Source organism: Mytilus galloprovincialis, chromosome 9, assembly GCF_965363235.1.
Source record: "Mytilus galloprovincialis chromosome 9, xbMytGall1.hap1.1, whole genome shotgun sequence".
In the NCBI taxonomy this organism is placed as follows: Eukaryota; Metazoa; Mollusca; class Bivalvia; order Mytilida; family Mytilidae; genus Mytilus; species Mytilus galloprovincialis.
Genome location: NC_134846.1, coordinates 21,653,621 through 21,671,606, shown reverse-complemented (window position 1 = coordinate 21,671,606; position 17,986 = coordinate 21,653,621). Strand labels below are relative to the sequence as shown.

At 31.0% G+C, this 17,986-nt stretch overlaps 2 protein-coding genes and 1 long non-coding RNA gene across 3 annotated transcripts; 1 reads left to right on the top strand and 2 right to left on the bottom strand.

Moving 5' to 3' along the window:
• Positions 1 to 251: 251 nt before the first annotated feature.
• On the bottom strand, positions 252 to 4,935 carry LOC143046696 (uncharacterized). Its single transcript, XR_012969233.1, has 4 exons — positions 4,914 to 4,935; positions 2,706 to 2,998; positions 1,718 to 1,804; positions 252 to 571 (listed from the first exon to the last, which is right to left on the bottom strand). It is a non-coding gene; the product is annotated as an uncharacterized LOC143046696 (long non-coding RNA).
• Positions 4,936 to 5,495: 560 nt separating this feature from the next.
• On the bottom strand, positions 5,496 to 9,188 carry LOC143044614 (perlucin-like protein). Its single transcript, XM_076216673.1, has 5 exons — positions 9,087 to 9,188; positions 8,514 to 8,602; positions 7,905 to 8,010; positions 6,968 to 7,196; positions 5,496 to 5,601 (listed from the first exon to the last, which is right to left on the bottom strand). The coding sequence occupies exons 1-5, from the start codon at positions 9,136 to 9,138 to the stop codon at positions 5,571 to 5,573; spliced, it is 507 nt and encodes a 168-aa protein (XP_076072788.1). The 5' UTR covers positions 9,139 to 9,188; the 3' UTR covers positions 5,496 to 5,570.
• A 2,771-nt stretch (positions 9,189 to 11,959) lies between these two features.
• Positions 11,960 to 17,500, top strand: LOC143044613 (perlucin-like protein). Its single transcript, XM_076216672.1, has 5 exons — positions 11,960 to 12,097; positions 13,587 to 13,675; positions 14,535 to 14,640; positions 15,269 to 15,497; positions 17,401 to 17,500. Exons 1-5 carry the CDS (start codon positions 12,046 to 12,048, stop codon positions 17,429 to 17,431), a joined length of 507 nt encoding a protein of 168 aa, XP_076072787.1. The 5' UTR covers positions 11,960 to 12,045; the 3' UTR covers positions 17,432 to 17,500.
• Positions 17,501 to 17,986: the final 486 nt, after the last annotated feature.

Here is a 17,986-nt window from a genome sequence, read left to right as displayed (position 1 = left end):
AAATCTATTTTCATGGTATTGTCAGAGGTGGATTTAGGGGGCAGGGGGCCTAGCCCCCTCCTTTTATGGAAACAAAATTGGTGGATTATATAGGGAATCACTGAAGCATGTTTGGAGTGAGCTGGACCCCCTCTTAGGCAGTCAGTGGGCCCTAACTTATGAAAATTCCTGGATCTGCCACTGATTGTGTGATAAAGTGCTTTTTAATGTACTGGAAATAAATAAGAAATATCTTTTTTAATTCACTCAAACACCATACTAATTTTTTATTTAAAACATTAAAAAAGAACTTGCACTTTATTCAGCAATTGTCTTTGTCATTTGTTTTTTTCAACATTCTACTCCATTAATAACAAAAAAGTCGTTTTAGAAAATCATACAACCTAAATAACAAATGCAATTCATTATGAAATGAGAGGCATTGACGACCAAAGATGATAATTCTGTCAATGCTGTAAAGTATTATCATACTACAATGTAATATGGACATCAATCACATTTGTTGCACAAGTACTGTAAGCACAGTTGGTCAAATGGTGTCTACTCTTGTTTTTTATTTCTTCACTAGTATCTGAAAAGCAAAGTAAATTCTGTGGTTATAATCAGACTATACAACACTTTTGGTAATGGATATCATGAAGTGGTTAATTGTTATTACGTGTAGAATTGTTACAGAAATATTTATATTTTAAGAGTTTTAACCACAATCGTGTACAAAAATGTTCAGGGAATATTATTACAAGTTCAGATGTTTGACAAAATGCTTAGAACTATACAACTATACTGGTAATCGTTACTAGTTTTCAGGAAACAGAAATATGAAAATTATACAAAGTTATTTTCATATATAGATGTGAAACTATACATTGAAAATCATTGTGTACAAATAGTTTTTATACTATAGCAAGTATGGCTAATTTACAAGGTTTGACAGAGGTACAGAATGACAGACAGTTATGAACTATAAATCATGTACAAGCAGTGTATGCTGACTCTTAACACCTGATATAGCCTGTGTTTTAAGAGGGTTTGTATTGTGTTTGTAGTCCATACAATAACTCGTAAACAGAGAAACATTCCTTTTGTTTTTTAACACACTTGTGTCATGCATTTGTTTCAATTTGTCTGGTTTTGTGCATTGTTTTTTCGACTCTCTCTTTCAAACTCTCCATTTAAAACATATACTGGTTTTAAAAAATATTATATTTGTTGGAGTATGTCTATAAGTGTTTTAAAACTTACTTATCTTAATATATATAAAAAAAAATCAGGATATCAAGCACAACAAAAGGAGGCTATATTTAACAAAAATCTGGGTTTAATCCATTATTAATTTATACTTTACTAAACTAACATAACAATAATGTACATGTAGGTTAAACAACAAGTGCCCATCCATGGAAGGATAAATAAAACAGATGAAAAATACAGATTTTTCAACTATAGTTAATATTGTTAAATGTAAACTTAAGCAATAAAAAGGAGTATGCATTATAAAGCCTTAGGCTCTTACTTTTAATCACACATTGTACACAGGAAAACACATTCATAATAGGGTTACAACTGATAGAAGCCAATTGAGAATTTCACTAACATTTTCATTGCAATTAACCCAACCACACATTGTAACTTTGGATCTCTAAGTGTCTTCCCTGGTCCCAATATGCATGCATGTATGTTTAAATAGCCTTAAAACAATATGTCATGTATATGTTACCTGTTAGGTAAATTTGACCTGTCACCATCATCAGACTGTTGTTCTTTTTCATCAAAGATGAAATGTATTGGATGGCAAAGCCTTTTGCTGAAATATAATTTGACCAAGTTTAATAAAATGCAATTTGACCGTTGGTTTTCCTGTTTGAATGGTTTTACACTAGTAATTTTGGGGTCCTTTATAGCTTTTTGTTCGGTGTGAGCCAAGGCTCTGTGTTGAAGGCCGTACATTGACCTACAATGTATAATGGTTTACTTTTATAAATTGTTATTTGGATGGAGAGCTGTCTCATTGGCACTCACACCACATCTTCCTATATCTAATTTTTATGAGGCCAATGTCTACAAAACTATACATTTGTTTAGAAATTTTACCGAATAAAGGAATTTTGCTAAACTATGAAACAAGTTCAAGTAGATATGCAAGGTTCAAAAACATTTAGTCTGACTTCATGTATCTGTATTGGAATAAAACCAAAGAAATTATTTTTCTTATTGGTAATATTAATTCATGTCCTACCAGTATTTATCAGGTACCAACAAAACAAATCTTAAAAAAACATGGTACAATATATATTTCATGGGCTAAAAAAAGGTCAAAAAGTGATAAAACATATAGTGTATGACATTTAGTTAAGTTCACATATGTCTGAGGAACATGTCAGTAACTGCTAGTAGTCCTTTGTAAATTTATGTATAGTTGTCATTTTGCTTATTTTGTTTTATTTCCTATCATTTTGCCTATTTTGACATACAATGTAGGACTATGACTTCTTTAAAACTGAGATTTACTGTGCCTATTGTTATTGTTTTTCTACAATGGCTAGCTATAGAGGTATTAGGATAGGTTGAGATCTTGCAAAACATGTTTGACCCCACCGCATTTTAGCGCCTGTCCCAAATCAGGAGTCTCTAGCCTTTGTTATTTTTTAAGATTTTTAATTTTAGTTCATTTTAATTTTGGAGTCTAGTATAACATTCATTATCACCTTGAACACATGTTTCCGGGGAGTAGTACACATTTTTGTTTAGGTGGTAGCTCAAGCATGCCTCTGTGTGTGGGATTTTCTCAGTGTGTTGTAGATCCATTGGTGGTCTTTGGCTGTTTTCTACTCTTTGGTCAGGTTGTTGTCTCTTTGACACATTCCCCATTTCCATTCTCAATTTTTTGTTAATAATAAAATTACCCAATGACAGTCAGTTATATGTGAGGCCTCTTCATTCCTCTATATACATTTGTACTAGGTTTGTATTCTCCAGCCATTCAATACAGATAACTGACCTGGAAAAGATTTAATATGTCAGTATTTTACTATTTCAAATGCAACTCAATGCAGATACTTTATACATATATTATAGATAGTTATATAAATATATTGTATTCTGTTGGACATATTTTTTTTATTTCATTCTCAATACTAATTAATCAGCCTTTTATGGCAATCAACAATTGTTACAACGGTAAACCTGTATTTGTTTAATTGTTAGTTTCATAAAGTTACCATGAATACCACCCTCTTCACTCTGTTGTTTATAATTTTTCGTCAAATGTTTTTGTATATACATCATACATGTATAAAGTCTTCCTTAGGCATGTTTTTTTCAAATGGAATTTAGGACCACTATGCATTCTAATTGGCATAATCCATATATGGGGGGGGGGGGGCAATCTTTTTATGTAACGTAACTGTAATCAGTATTTTTGCATTTTTTGTTAACTGTTTTTGCCAAAATATCAAGGTGTTGTTAACATGTTAACAGACCCCCTTTTGCCCCTCCTCATATATAGCATGAGGATAACTTGTCTTATTCTAAGAAGAATTTCATATTCTCTTGCACCATCCCTTGAAGATCTTTGCTGACTGGACACAGTATCTATAATCTTAAAAATATGTGTTTAAAATATATATTTTAAATATTTAAGAAGTTTGACTCTTCTGCATTAAGTACAAGAAGGGACTTCCTTTTTAAAAGTATCAATTCTTATTTCTTGGTGCTTACTGCAGATAAGTCATATTAAATATCCTTTTTTTTTATATTGAGATTTCTCCACATAAACTTCTCATGCCTCTTGTTTGAATTTTTATAGTGAAAATACACTAACCTGGTGCTCTAGGGTCAATGTCAACACAGTATTAATTAAATTATTATATATTGCTATTTTGTTGGGTGTATTACCCATGTTTCCTGTAGTATTTATATATTTTTATTACACATGTTACATATGTATTGTTTGTGTACTGCATATGTTATTGTTTATAATAATATTGTTTGTATGCTATATGCCCTCCTGGGCCATAATTTGGTGAATTAAAGTATTCTATTCCTTTCTATTCTATTTACCAAATGGCAATTCATGGCAAATGCGCATTTCAGCTGAGACTACTGTGTTATAGGGGTCTCATTGGGGGGTTCTGATCACAGATCCCACTTACTGATTTGTCACATTCCCATATCCCACTTACACTATGTACTTCATTTCTGGTTTTCACGTCACAATAATTTGACTTTCACGTGTCAAGCTTACAAAAAATGGGCAATCCTGTGTCGCGCTTAGACCATAATGAGACACACTTATATGGGGACGGAGTCCCCAATAACAGTAGAAAATTCAATAAAAAAAAAATATGGGAAAATTTCCCGAATTTTTTATTATACTAATGAACTCAAAATCGTTCAATTTTTTTTTGTCGTGTTTTGAAATACCGGACCTGCGCAGAAAAGTACAATGTACTTCCTTTTTCCGGTCTCATTTGTATGAAACTTTGAGTAAAATATATATTTATCAGTCTACTATAAAATAGGAAGGAACGCCCAATACCAATTTCATTTTTAATAATTCCTTGATATGAAAAAACGTTACCTGATGATAGCGTTTCTTTGTTTACATTGCATATGACGTCATAATTTAAATAACGTCACAACTAAAATCCCTAACAACAGAACCAAAATCGGAAACGTTACGGTATTTCCGTTTCTTTTTTTTTAACAAATATTTAAGTTACAAAAAAATAATTCATACAGACTTCGTCCCCATTTACAGGTAATGCCTGCCTCATATTACAGTTATAGTAGTCTCAGATTTCAGTGATCGATGCATAAGGTAAAATATTTAAAACTACATAATATCTAAACATTTTATTTTATGATACTAGTTGTTAGAAGGATTTTGCAAACTAATCCATGATTACAACAACTGTACACCTCTATGCGAGTCCCTCCCCCTCCCCCCCCCCCCTCGGTCAGTAATAATGGCCTCGGATGTCTGTAATGGCCCTCGGCGTTACCTCGAGCCATTACAGACTTCCTCGACCATTATAACAGACCTTGGACATATAACAGGGCCATTATAAAAACACCCATTCATTATTACTATAATAATGAGTTAGATAAACAACTGCAATATTCTTTTTGGTAGAGGCATTTTAACTACCAATGTGAGTTGACGAAGCTTTTTTAGTTACATACAATTAAATGAAATGTGCTTTTAGTTCCGTTGTATTGACAAATGTGGTAAGCAACTCACCCATCATTCCCTTTTTTAGTTTAAATGAACACAATTGGCATCAAACAGTCACAATATATTAAGTAAACAACATGTTTAAATGCAATTACTGACAACACTTTGGGGGGATACCGTGTGGCTATAAAACTAGTCATCTACATACATTGTTATGGACGTTTTCTCGTTTTCTTCAGCATGCTCTCTGTTGTAATATCAAAGTGTAGAGACTCTTAATATTCATTAATAAAAACAATATTAAATAAAAACAATGGAAAATATGGGTATAAATTTTATAAATAAACTGATATGTAACGTGTGTAATAGGTTATTCAAATTCACGCAATCACGGCTATCCGAGGAGATTTCCAATATCTGCTGCCCTAAAATGAATAGATACATACTTGAAAAAAATCAACAGCTTCTTTTATAAAACAGAATTTATTTCAATTTGGATGTTTCTTTTGTGATAGGAGTTGATGCTTAGAGCAAAAACGATTAGCATTTGGAACCAATTTAGAATCCTATTAATCAATGATTATCTTTTGTTGGTGTATATTATGTTAAACTTTGTGTTAAGTTATTTGTTTTAGCAAACCTAATATAAATAGCGTTTGTGGTTGAATTGTTTTACATTTGTAATAGATTGGTCTACTATAGTTTCGTTTAATTTATGAGTTTTCCTTATTGCTAATGGTCTATTGGTGATCTTAAGGTGCCCACCTTAACGCCAATAAGTATCTGGTGGACCATTATCTGCTTGCCAATCATACCACTATTTTTTTGTATATCAGTTATGTAGTAAGTAATTTTTCTAAAGCTGTTCTTAAAATGTCCTTACATGTAACACATTCAGGAATATGGCAGTTGTTGTCGTATAGTTTGTTTTTATGTAAGTTGCTTTGTCGTTTGTTTGTTGTTGCACTTCAGTGTTCTGTTGTGTATATGTTTTCCTCTTATAGTTGATGTGTATCCCACGGTTTTAGTTTGTAACCCACATTTGTTTTTCTCAATATATTTCTGAATTTTGAACAGCGTTATACTAATTTTGACTTTATTTAAGGAAGCAAAATCATTTGGTTGACAGTCATGTATACAACAAACAATCCAGATGGGAAATATACACATATTATTGTTTATGTTAATCAGAAATGGCAAAACCGACAACTTCAAAAAAGTTATTATGAATAACTTAGTGTTCGTAGTGCTCTTCAACTTCGTTTTTTATTTTGACGATTTTACATTCTTGATTCGAGCATCAATAATGAGTCTATTTTAGACGAAACAAGCTACTTTGTTTTTGTTATAAAACTCCTGGTTTATGTTATATATTATTTCATATAGCGACTTGTACCATTCACATTACATGCATTACATAGCAGAAATGTGTTAAACACTATTTCAGTGCATATGCTTATATATGCTTAATATTTTTAAGGACACACCCAGGCTGTTAAAAAGTTTAAGACTAAACGGACATTATTGAATTTTAAATTATGCACCATTTGTTGGTAATTCGGTTCAGACGATGAAAAAAAAAGAGCGATACAGATTAACCATTATTTTAGATATTGTAAAAATCACAAAAATTAGATCTTTGATTTATTCTATTTCTTTTCAAATCATTTTTCAAACATGACAAATGCGGTTGAAAATGTACAACGACCTTCTGTTCCTGTGTTGTTAAAGCCATCCACAGAATCAACGCGTATCACAGTGTCAAATGTATTTCTTTGCAATAATACTTACACCATTTCACAAATGTATGTGGTTGGTACTGTGCAAGGACCATCTGTCCAAGAATAATTGAATCCTATAACTGGATCAACTCGCATAGCTACGCAATTTTCGTTTCCCCCTCTGTTATTAGGTTGAGTAGGTCCCCAGTTAAAATATGTTGCCTGCTTGCCGTTGGCTATCCAGTGAAATGTTCCTTCAGTAACAAGGTCATTTAATCCTATGTACATTCCAATGGAATCTGATAATTGAAAGGAAAAATGGCATAGACAGATTAACATTGTTATTGGAGATTATATATAACAATTAATTATTCACAAAATTGCTTTGCCCTCCGAAAAAATATTTCCTATGACAATCGTATAATAAAAACGCATAAAAACAAAAGTTTTATTTCTGTATAGGATTTCCAACGATTTCAAACTAATGTAGAAAGTGTAAATGAGGAAAAATGTTGCACCCCATGTCGGTTTTTGATTTTGGAGAAATATTGTGTGAAAGTGTATTCGCCGTTTATACTGTTCATTTATCTGATCAATTTGTTTAATTTGTGTTTTGTTTTGATGCATTCCAGTATGTAAATTCATGAATTCTTTCAAAAGCCATCAACAAAGTGGTAGATAGTATAAACTTTGATAGGTAGTAGATGTTAACTAATAAAACACAGCATGTTAACTAATAAAACACAGTATGTTTAAAACTTGCAACGGATTTTATAAACAATATCAAAGGTAAAATATATTTAATATCATACATAAATACAGATAAACGTCCGAAAACATGAAAGTCTTATCATGTAGACCGAAACAAGACGAAGCTTTAATTCTTATGAAAATCAAGCATTACTGTCTAAAAACGAGACGGCTTATTCCCTAAACTCCATAAAAAGAATAATTGAACGTTTTGGTTCATCATGCTTGTAATATACATGTTGCGTTTTTATTCTTACTTATTTTGATCATTAAATCTGTAAGAAACTGTTGTGTTTTGGCGTCATCAACAGTGGCCAAAGAGGCAGATCTTCCATACTGACGACCAATCACTTCACATAGCATCTGACAAAAAATAAAGACATAGTATAAAAAATATTAAAGAAAGATGTTTATTTTTATAGATTTCAAGCTTAATAAGTGTTTATGAAAGTTTGGATTTTACTAGAGTAAGGGATGGTCATTACAACCAGTTTCTGTCAATTATTTTTTGTTCTCTCAACCTTTTCGCATATATACATGTCGTGAATTTATCAACATTTGAGAAATGCCAATGGACTTAATTTCGTTCAGTTCAAGCTACATCCAAAACTCTTGGAAGAAAATTAAATATAGAAATGTTTATGAAATCCAACAACGACAAGCAGTGCATCCTTTGTGAGGACTTCTAGTTTAAATACAAGTTATAGCCTGAAATGTTATGAATCGATCTCTCAGCTACATGGCGGTTAATATCATACGTTTGTATTTGATGGTTAAGTTTGGTTCAAACAAAATAAAATTTAAACGTTGTTAGCACATGTAGCATGTAAGTAATTTTAAGACTTCTTTTCATCATATCAACATACCAGTGAATTGCCAAATGTCTCATTGTCCCTGCTTAGAAAGAAACATTTATCTTCATAATGGTTCCATCCATTTGGACATGTGCAAAATACTGAAACAGTTTTACCATTGCATTAATAAGTGTCATACAATTTACCATGGAACTTTACATTCATAAATATAACAGATTGAATCTTGAAGAATTTGTTCAATATTACATTACATGCATTGTATGTATGCTTTATTCTAATACTTTATTTTGATTGGCTATCAGCATTCTCGAGTCAGTCTGAAAACTAACGTTCATTTTGAAATGAAATAAAACATTCATCATGACACGGCCTTCGGCAATAAAGTGCACAGGTAAATAAAAGAAAAAAACTTGTTATTAACCTTGTTTTCATCATCCTAGCAAAAAATTAAATTATAAGTATTGAATTCTTCTTTTAGTAATTTCATATGGTTGTAAAAGCGTTGACCCTGTGTACATTTTTTTAATGAAGCGTTTCGACGCTTTATACTAAATGTACCTCGGTAAACGCTTGTACGACCCAAAATATTTAAGAAGCATTCAAATATTAAGAAGAATTACTTACCAACTGTGGCTACAAATGCCAGAACACAAAGTTTCATACAAACAAAAGACATTTTGTTATATTAGGCAGCAGTTTGAATATTGAATGTTGCATTTCTAGAGGCGATATTTATATTCGTTAATTATCTTAAGTTCGTGAGGTCAAACAATTGCAGACAAACTGGAATGGGGTGTAACATGTGGACCAAAAACAAAGTCAAGGTCTACTTAGTTATTACTGATAATTGACCAACTTTTATGACTGGTTTTCATACTGACTATTTTGATAAAAAGTTCAAATTTCAGAACAAGATTATTTGGAATATAATTTGGAACATTTATCAGGATAAGATAAAAGCGATAGTTCGTGAATTCCTTTACGAATAATTGAAATTTGAATAAGAATCTTTATCAGTACATGAGGTGAACTATGAGAATGATAATCGGAATATCCATTTTGAGTGCCTCTGATGACTTTCACTTAGAAGGAACGCGCGTCTTCCGTGCAAACTTACAAGCCTCATACATTTTATGCGTTTGTAGAAAATTATAATCAATTGACAACTTAGTATGTGCACACGAAACATATTTCCAGAATAAGCTTTAACCTATTATCATTTATTTCAGTTGCAACCAGGGGTCAAAATGATGTTTGGTATGATCCATTGTCTCAGAGAGAATTGCCTCTAGCCATATAAAGCCTTCCGATACAAATTTTTAGTTACATAGGAGACGATAGGTGATACAAAATGCTTTTTTCAGAAAATGAAAATAAAAAAAAAATAATAATGTGTAACTTGCGAACTTGATACATCTCGCACAGCTAAACGGACGCCCTACTTCGGCAAGCGTTTTACTGCCGGTCAGGAGAAGACCAAGTGACCATATTTCTATTCCCCAGTCACCCTAAATAGAATGAATAAAATACTAAAGGTAAGTTTACTTTAATGCATACATTAAAGATATGCCTTGAAATTTCTGTTTATTTGAACTAATAATACGAAAACAACACTATTTTGAAACGTTAACAAATATAACCAACACCAGTATCTTGTGTTTTAGAAAGTAGTTTATAGTTATTATTTTATAAAGTCTGTAAGAAAACATTTTTTTTTCTATAAATAAACGAAACATAAACATTACCTATAACAAATGTGAAACGGAAATATATATTTAGAGTATGAAGGCCGTGTCAACTCAGTTGTTTAAGGTCTGTTTGATTCATGCACTTGTGAATAACTTAGTTATCTCATGAAGAAGCATAAACAATGTTATAAAAACTTGGAAATCGTTATTAAAATAAATCGTTAAACCAGTTTTTGGGAAATACGCATTTCAATTCTTTTAATTTTATCATGATGTAGAAACTTATTTCATGCATTAAATGATACCTCCAAAACAGCACCAACGGTTGTGTTACGTACCAACTGTACATGATACGTAGCAAATCGAGAAACTTTTAATGGGACTGGTTATTTCCAACAATTGAATTTTATTTAATACGTTGCTCAAGTTCAGATAAATCATTGAAAGACTTTCAACATCACACAGTGGAATGATCGTCCATAAATATAAATTGACAATGCCAAAAAAAGGATAGAAATCAAACATTTATAGTTATGACGTGGTTTCTGCATTCCCGCCTTTATTTCATTAACATAATATCCCGTATTAACACAAGTATTCTATAACTACAAAACTTATCATACGTACGATTTGAGTTATCTTTCATGGTTTTGAATATGACAATTATTTTTCAATATACTTTGTTGGTGAACACCCCATTATACTTTTTTCTCTCTTTCTATATGTTACATCTTATTTTTATAATTTTCGTTGTAGTGTAAATAATTAGAAGTTTTTTTCCTACAATTCCCAAAATATCGAAACAAAAGTATGTCAGAATCTGTCTCTCTATATCAATTGAGATAAAACAATCTTTTCTGTTTAATTTCTAATTAAAGTATATCTCATTTTTTATTAATTTTTTTTATGAAAACATCCCTATATCATGTATATATGCTGTGGTTCTTTTATAATTAAGTTGTGTTCAATAAAGGATTGTTTTGTACTATGTGTCTATCTTAGTCTAAATAAACATAAATTTCCAGGCTTATCTTTAATGTATCCATTAAAGTAAATTTACTTATAGTATTTTATTCATTCTATTAATGCCACCAAGGGTAACTGGGGAATAGAAATATGGTCACTTGGTCTTCTCCCGACCGGCAGTAAAACGCTTGCCGAAGAAGGGCGTCCGTAAAGCTGTGCGGGATGTATCAAGTTCGCAAGTTACACATTATTATTTTTTTTTATTTTCATTATCTAAAAAAAGCATTTTGTATCACCTATCGTCTCCTATGTAACGCAAAAGTTGTATCGGAAGGCTTTATATGGCTAGAGGCAATTCTCTCTGAGACAATGGATCATACCAAACATCATTTTGACCCCTGGTTGCAATTGAAATAAATGATAATAGGTTAAAGCTTATTCTGAAAATTTTCTACTTGTACTACAAACACATAAAATGTATGAGGCTTATAAGTTTGCACGGAAGACGCGCGTTCCGTCTAAGTGAAAGTCATCAGAGGCACTCAAAATGGATACTCCGATTATCATTCTCTTAGTTCACCTCATGTACTGATAAAGATTCTTATTCAAATTTCAATTATTCGTAAAGGAATTCCCGAACTATCGCTTTTATCTTATCCTGATATATGTTCCAAATTATATTCTAAATAATCTTGTTCTGAAATTTGAACTTTATATCAAAATGGTCTGTATGAAAACCAGTCATAAAAGTTGGTCTATTATCAGTAATAACTAAGTAGACCTTGACTATGTGTTTGGCCCACATGTTACACCCCATTCCAGTTTGTCTGCAATTGTTTGACATCATGAACTTGAGATAATTAACGAATATAAATATCGTCTCTAGAAATGCAACACTCAATATTCAAACTGTTGCCTAATATAACAAAATGTCTTTTGTTTGTATGAAACTTTGTGTTCTGGCATTTGTAGCCACAGTTGGTAAGTAATTCTTCTTAATATTTAAATGCTTCTTAAATATTTTGGGGTGTACAAACGTTTACCGATGTACATTTAGTATAAAGTGCCGAAACGCTTCATTCTAAAAATGTACACAGGGTCAACGCTTTTACAACCCTATGAAATTACTAAAAGAAGAATTCAATACTTATAATTTAATATTTTGCTAGGATGATGAAAACAAGATTGAAAACAAGTTTTTCTTTTATTAACCAGTGCACTTTATTGCCGAAGCTCGTGTCATGATGAATGTTACATTTCATTTCAAAATGAACGTTGTTTTCTGACTGACGACGCGTGAATGATGTTAGCCAATCAAAATAAAGTATTAGAATGAAGCATACATACAATGCATGTAATGTAATATTGAACTAATTCTTCAAGATTCAATCTGTTATATATAATTAAATGCCTCTTCGTGTAGTTTTGATTTATGGACTTAAGGATTAAAGCAAATGTTATAATAAGCATAGCTGTCAAATCCATGCCATCAAATTATCCCTTGCGATAACATTCAAGGCCTGCCAACAATCATATAACCCGATACATACCATGCATACATTATTTTGATTTGAATAGACAGACAAACTCATCAACTAGAATGTTAAGATCTGTTCGATTTAATGTTCAACTTGTATATGAATGTATTTATGTGTACCGGATCAGTTAACTAAAAGATCTTTTTGCTGATTTCGACTTTGATAAACATATAAATGCTGAACACCTGCAATACCCTTCCCCACCAAATACTACAATTAAATGTGGCACGAACATAACCTAAAATGATATTGTTGCCTTGCAAAACAATTAAGAATTACCGAAAAGTTTGAGCAATTTGTTTATAAAATTGAACCAAAATGATTACGAATAGCGATAGATTATTTTTATTTGTTTGCCATATTGTACGCGCATTTGGTCTACGAAGTTATTCGTACTACTGTGATGAGTTTATCTTTTTATCAATGTTTGAAGCAACATAAATCATATATCAACAGTTGGTTTACTGTGTAAAAGCGTTAGTCACAGCAAAGTTGTTATAAAAGGCTTCATATGTATGTATTAATAGCCAACGCACCATACAAATATTACTATAAAGCAAGAAAAAGTGAACATAGTAACAAAGAAAAAGTACGAACGTTATATTTTGTGCGAAATCAAGCTTTTCCTAGCTTTGTTTTTAAATATTCATATTTTTGTGATGACGTAACTTTATCATAGATTACACGAACAGTTATAGATGCGACGATTTATCCGTTTGACACAGATTTTCGTCGTGATGCAAATAAACTGAGCGTTGAATAAAATTTATCAATCAAAATGTAACATGGATTATTCTTCTTTGACTTTGGATTTTGACTGCATTCTTTGAACGTGACAAATTTTTTTATATCATTTGTTTGTAAATATTAGACAGTTCTCAGCATTTTTATTCTGTATGAAAGTATAAACGAAAAACTAATTTTAATTTCAGTATTTTGTGCATGTCCCAATAGTTGGAGTCATTATGAAGACAAGTGTTTCTTTTTAAGCCGTGACAACGAGACATTTGCCGATTCACTGGTGAGTCAAATTGAAAAGAGCCGAGAGAGGTTAAAATAATAAGTGTTCTCATTATGATTTTGGTTCTTTTACTATGATATATAATTACTCTTTTTGCATGTTTTGTATTAATCGCTGTATGGAGTTTGTCTTATTCGCGATTTTAGATTAGTGTGAATTCCCATGACAGATAATGTGCACATAGCAGAAGTCGATTACCGTTTTTACTCATCTCGGCTCGACTCTTTTAAAGTTATTGAAATTTAATTTAATTTCGCGACCTTTGCGAGTAGTTAAATTACGTGAATATAAACCGTCGCGATAACTTATTTCCTTATCTTACTGCATTTAGTAAATTTGAAAATCGCTAAATTAAATCGTCACGAAGTAGGCTAGAAAGGGCTGGAACAAAGTATCCGCGAAAAAAAGTTGGTTTACAGTATTTGAATTCCTAAGGTTTTTTGTTTATCATTGAATTGTATCCTTTTCATTGGATACATGCGTTTTAAACACTGGTCAACAACTGTTGCATCTCATTTAACATCACGTGATCTTGTATATGATATCAATAACTTTGAATAACAAGCGTTAAGGACTACAATCTTAGAATAAGATCATCGAAATAATGTTAGGAGCGGGATATATATTTTCTCAATGTAGCATATTTAATGATGGTTATACTTAAGCAGTTGGTAATGTAGGAATGTCCTTTTGTTTCAAACGTGTAAGCATGGAAGAAGTTGTGCTGTTTTTCAAGGGAGAGAAAAGGCTGAAAATATGTCAATTTTGTCAATTAAATAATTGGTATCCTATCAAATCAACATGCTAGATAAATGTTTGTTTTGAAATTTGAAAGTAATATTTCTTTATCTTTTAACAGAAACTGTGTGAAGTGATTGGACGTCAATATGGAAGATCTGCATCATTAGCTACCGTTGATGATGCAAAAACACAACAGTTTCTTGCAAATTTAATGATCAAAATAAGTAAGGATGCGTAGACGTTAGATTTAACATTAATGATGGAGCGCAACTTTTCTTCTATATCTTGCATTACCTTAATACAATTTTGCTACTTGTTTAAGGTGTTATCAAGCTTGACTGTTTTACTTACTATCGATTTGTTATGTTCTTATCAAATCAAATAACAAATGAGAAACTTAACATGGAAATGAAAAAATAGAACCTGGTTTGAATTACGTTCACATAACAACAATGCATCACCAAACAGAGAGTGACCTAACGTTTTCAAATCTCAAACGCTCATTTGTTTGAATAGTAGGAAGTAGCATACTAACACAGAAACGGATGTTCCTATGAGCCTAGAAAACGATATATTACACTATAATTATCATATCACGTTGCTCAATTGTTGGTATGTATTTGATATAATAGTTTAGACCGTTGGTTTTTCCGAAAGACCGACTTTGTCATTTGATGGGTTACTTTTACGAAGTGTAACTTGGATGGAGAGTTGTCTCATGGGCATTAATACCATATCTTCTATTACTAAAATACAAAAAAAAATCACAGCGTAACTTTGAAAAAGAATAATCGATTGATGGAACTAACATGTTTTATTTAAAAGCAGCAAAATTTTTGTTTGTTTTATCAGATTCCATTGGAATGTACATAGGATTAAATGACCTTGTAACTGAAGGGGAATTTCACTGGATAGCAAACGGCAAGCAGGCAACATACTTTAACTGGGGACCTACCCAGCCAAACAACAGAGGGGGAAATGAGAACTGTGTAGCTATGAGAGTTGATCCTGTAATAGGCTTCAATTATTCTTGGACAGATGGTCCTTGTACAGTACCAACTACCTATATCTGTGAAATGGTGTAAGTACTATTTCAAAGAAATCAATTTAAACGCAATAACTTTAACACTGTGCTTTTCATCAGCACAAAAATATGTTGTTTTCCCCTGTTTGTTTTGATTTGGTTCCAACTATCGAGTAATCAACATATATTTGTTATTTTCAAAATTGAAAAAAAAATGTCCTCTCTTCTGAGATTTTATTTGTTCGGATATTTTTTTCCAAAAACAGTAGTATGTATAACAAAAGCCAACTGATGAATTACTTCGTTCAAACACTTATACTATTACAAAAATCACAAACATTTGAAATAAAAATTACTTTATGCATATGTTACAGTAAATAGGTGAAATTAGGAATTACATGTAATTACTAAACATTTCAGTAAATACCTGTAATTACTAGCCAATTTAGTAATTATATGTATTTACTAGTTGTTTCAGTGATTACTGGTAATCACTGATTTTTAATGTCATTTTTACAGCTATTTACTAACTTGATGTTTTTGTTTTAAAATTCAAAACATAATTCAAGATACCAAATAAAAAAGTAAAGGGTAGGGTATTTTAAGTGAGCTTACTTAGGGATGTTGGAATATAAGACACATCAAAAGTGCATACTCTGTAGTGTTTTATGAATTGAAACTGGAAAATGGTTGTTTTATAGGTTTTGAAACTCCGTAAATATATGCATGCAAGACAATGATATCAATTCAAAATTGATTTTCATAATTTTGTTAAACTAAAATCTCTATCATGCACTGTGGTTTAAAACTTTAAAATCATTTTCTCCAAATATCCTGGATTTCTACCAAACTTGGACAGAAGCTTAATGCTTATGATCATAAGATAATATCCAAAAGTAAAGTTTGAAAAAAAATCCTTTTTATCGTATATTACTTATAAAAGGACTAGTTTTTCCTCAGTTAACATTACATACACTCTGCAGTTAAAGTTTTTAAAACATTAAAATTTATAAACCATCCAGTATTTTTACCCAATTTTGACAGAAGCTTCTTACAGTACTAGTCAAAAGATAGTATCTAGAGGAAAATTTTAATATTTTTTCCTCATTTTTGTTGAGCCTGCGATTAACAGCAAAAGAAGACTATTTGTTCTGCAAAACCCTTACAATTTTAATAGCTTAATACATCAATAACCCATCTCCAGCTAGGGGTTGAATTGAAGGTATTCAATGAGGTCCAAATATTCACTCGCAAGTGCACAACTCATCAACCTTGTTTCTCAGCTAATTTAACAAAATAGAACCAGATTGGCTGCTAACAGTGAATTAAAATTTCACTTTATCATTTTTATTAATGATTTAACAACAAAAAAAAGATATTTATTTTTTTTATATCTAGAAGCTAATGACATAACTTTATCTTATCTTTATAAGGTAATAAGTCTAAATATTCTTCAAATTTAAAGTTTTCTTTAAAAATTTAAAACATAATGCTTTGGGAGAATTTTCCATTTCTGATTTCCATGTCTGCTGAAATTGGTAAAAAATTATCTGTATAATGGTCAACTTTTACCATTTTGGATTAAAACTAAACTTTTACTCTGATTTAACCAAATATTTGAAAGTCCATATTTATTCAATAGATTTTTTTATACAAATCAACCATTCAAAATTTTAAGAGTACTAACTGATCTTCTAGTTAGTATTACCATAACTTTTGATCATCTAACCATAATACAACATTGTTTTAGCAGTCAGTAAATAGGTGTAAAAATTCATTTTAAAATTAGTAATTACTGGTAATAACTGGGCCGTTTAAGGAATTACTTGTATTAACTAAGTGCATCGGGAATTACCTGTAATTCCTAAATTTTAGTAATTACATGTAATTCCTAATTTCACCGTACTGTAACATATATACAACTGAATATTTTTTTCAAATTTGTCTTTGTATATTTTAGAGCAGCAGATATTGGAAACCTTCTTGGATAGCCGTAATTGTCAGGAATGTGTTCATATCATTTTACATATCAGTTTATTTATTACATATATACACACCAACTTTGTTGTTGTTTTTATTTAATAATTAGTTTTTATCATGTTTATGTTACTTGCTATATATTGAGAGAACCCTCATTGTTACATGGAATGTCGTAAGAAATAGTTCATCAAGTCAAGTTTTTAAATATGCTGATAACATCATATTTTTTGGTCTTTAGAAGCATGTAAGACTCACTACAAATTTGATTAAAGAATTGTTGATACGATATTACAGCATCTATATACCTTCATCCGGCTATTAGAGTACCGAAGGTAGTAGGTTTGTAAAAGCATATTTAACCAACACGAGATGACGTAAAAAAAATCAAACTTATTTCGAAATCGATATCTGTTTTTTTATATATATAAAAACTGGAGAGAAAAAACAAACATAACATTGTGCTCTACAAACTTTTAGACTTATAACATGGCTCTCTGATGTCGGAAGATATCAACATGTTATACATGAATCGGTACCATTATTTGTTAAATAATAATTTATTGACT

Coding starts and splice junctions, on each gene's coding strand:
- LOC143044614 (XM_076216673.1), bottom strand. CDS start 9,138: ATGTCTTTTGTTTGTATGAAACTTTGTGTTCTGGCATTTGTAGCCACA. Junction 8,603..9,086: donor GGCATTTGTAGCCACAGTTG/GTAAGTAATTCT, acceptor AAACTGTTTCAG/TATTTTGCACATGTCCAAAT. Junction 7,197..7,904: donor AGATTTAATGATCAAAATAA/GTAAGAATAAAA, acceptor TTCAATTATCAG/ATTCCATTGGAATGTACATA.
- LOC143044613 (XM_076216672.1), top strand. CDS start 12,046: ATGTCTTTTGTTTGTATGAAACTTTGTGTTCTGGCATTTGTAGCCACA. Junction 12,098..13,586: donor GGCATTTGTAGCCACAGTTG/GTAAGTAATTCT, acceptor TTTTAATTTCAG/TATTTTGTGCATGTCCCAAT. Junction 14,641..15,268: donor AAATTTAATGATCAAAATAA/GTAAGGATGCGT, acceptor TTGTTTTATCAG/ATTCCATTGGAATGTACATA.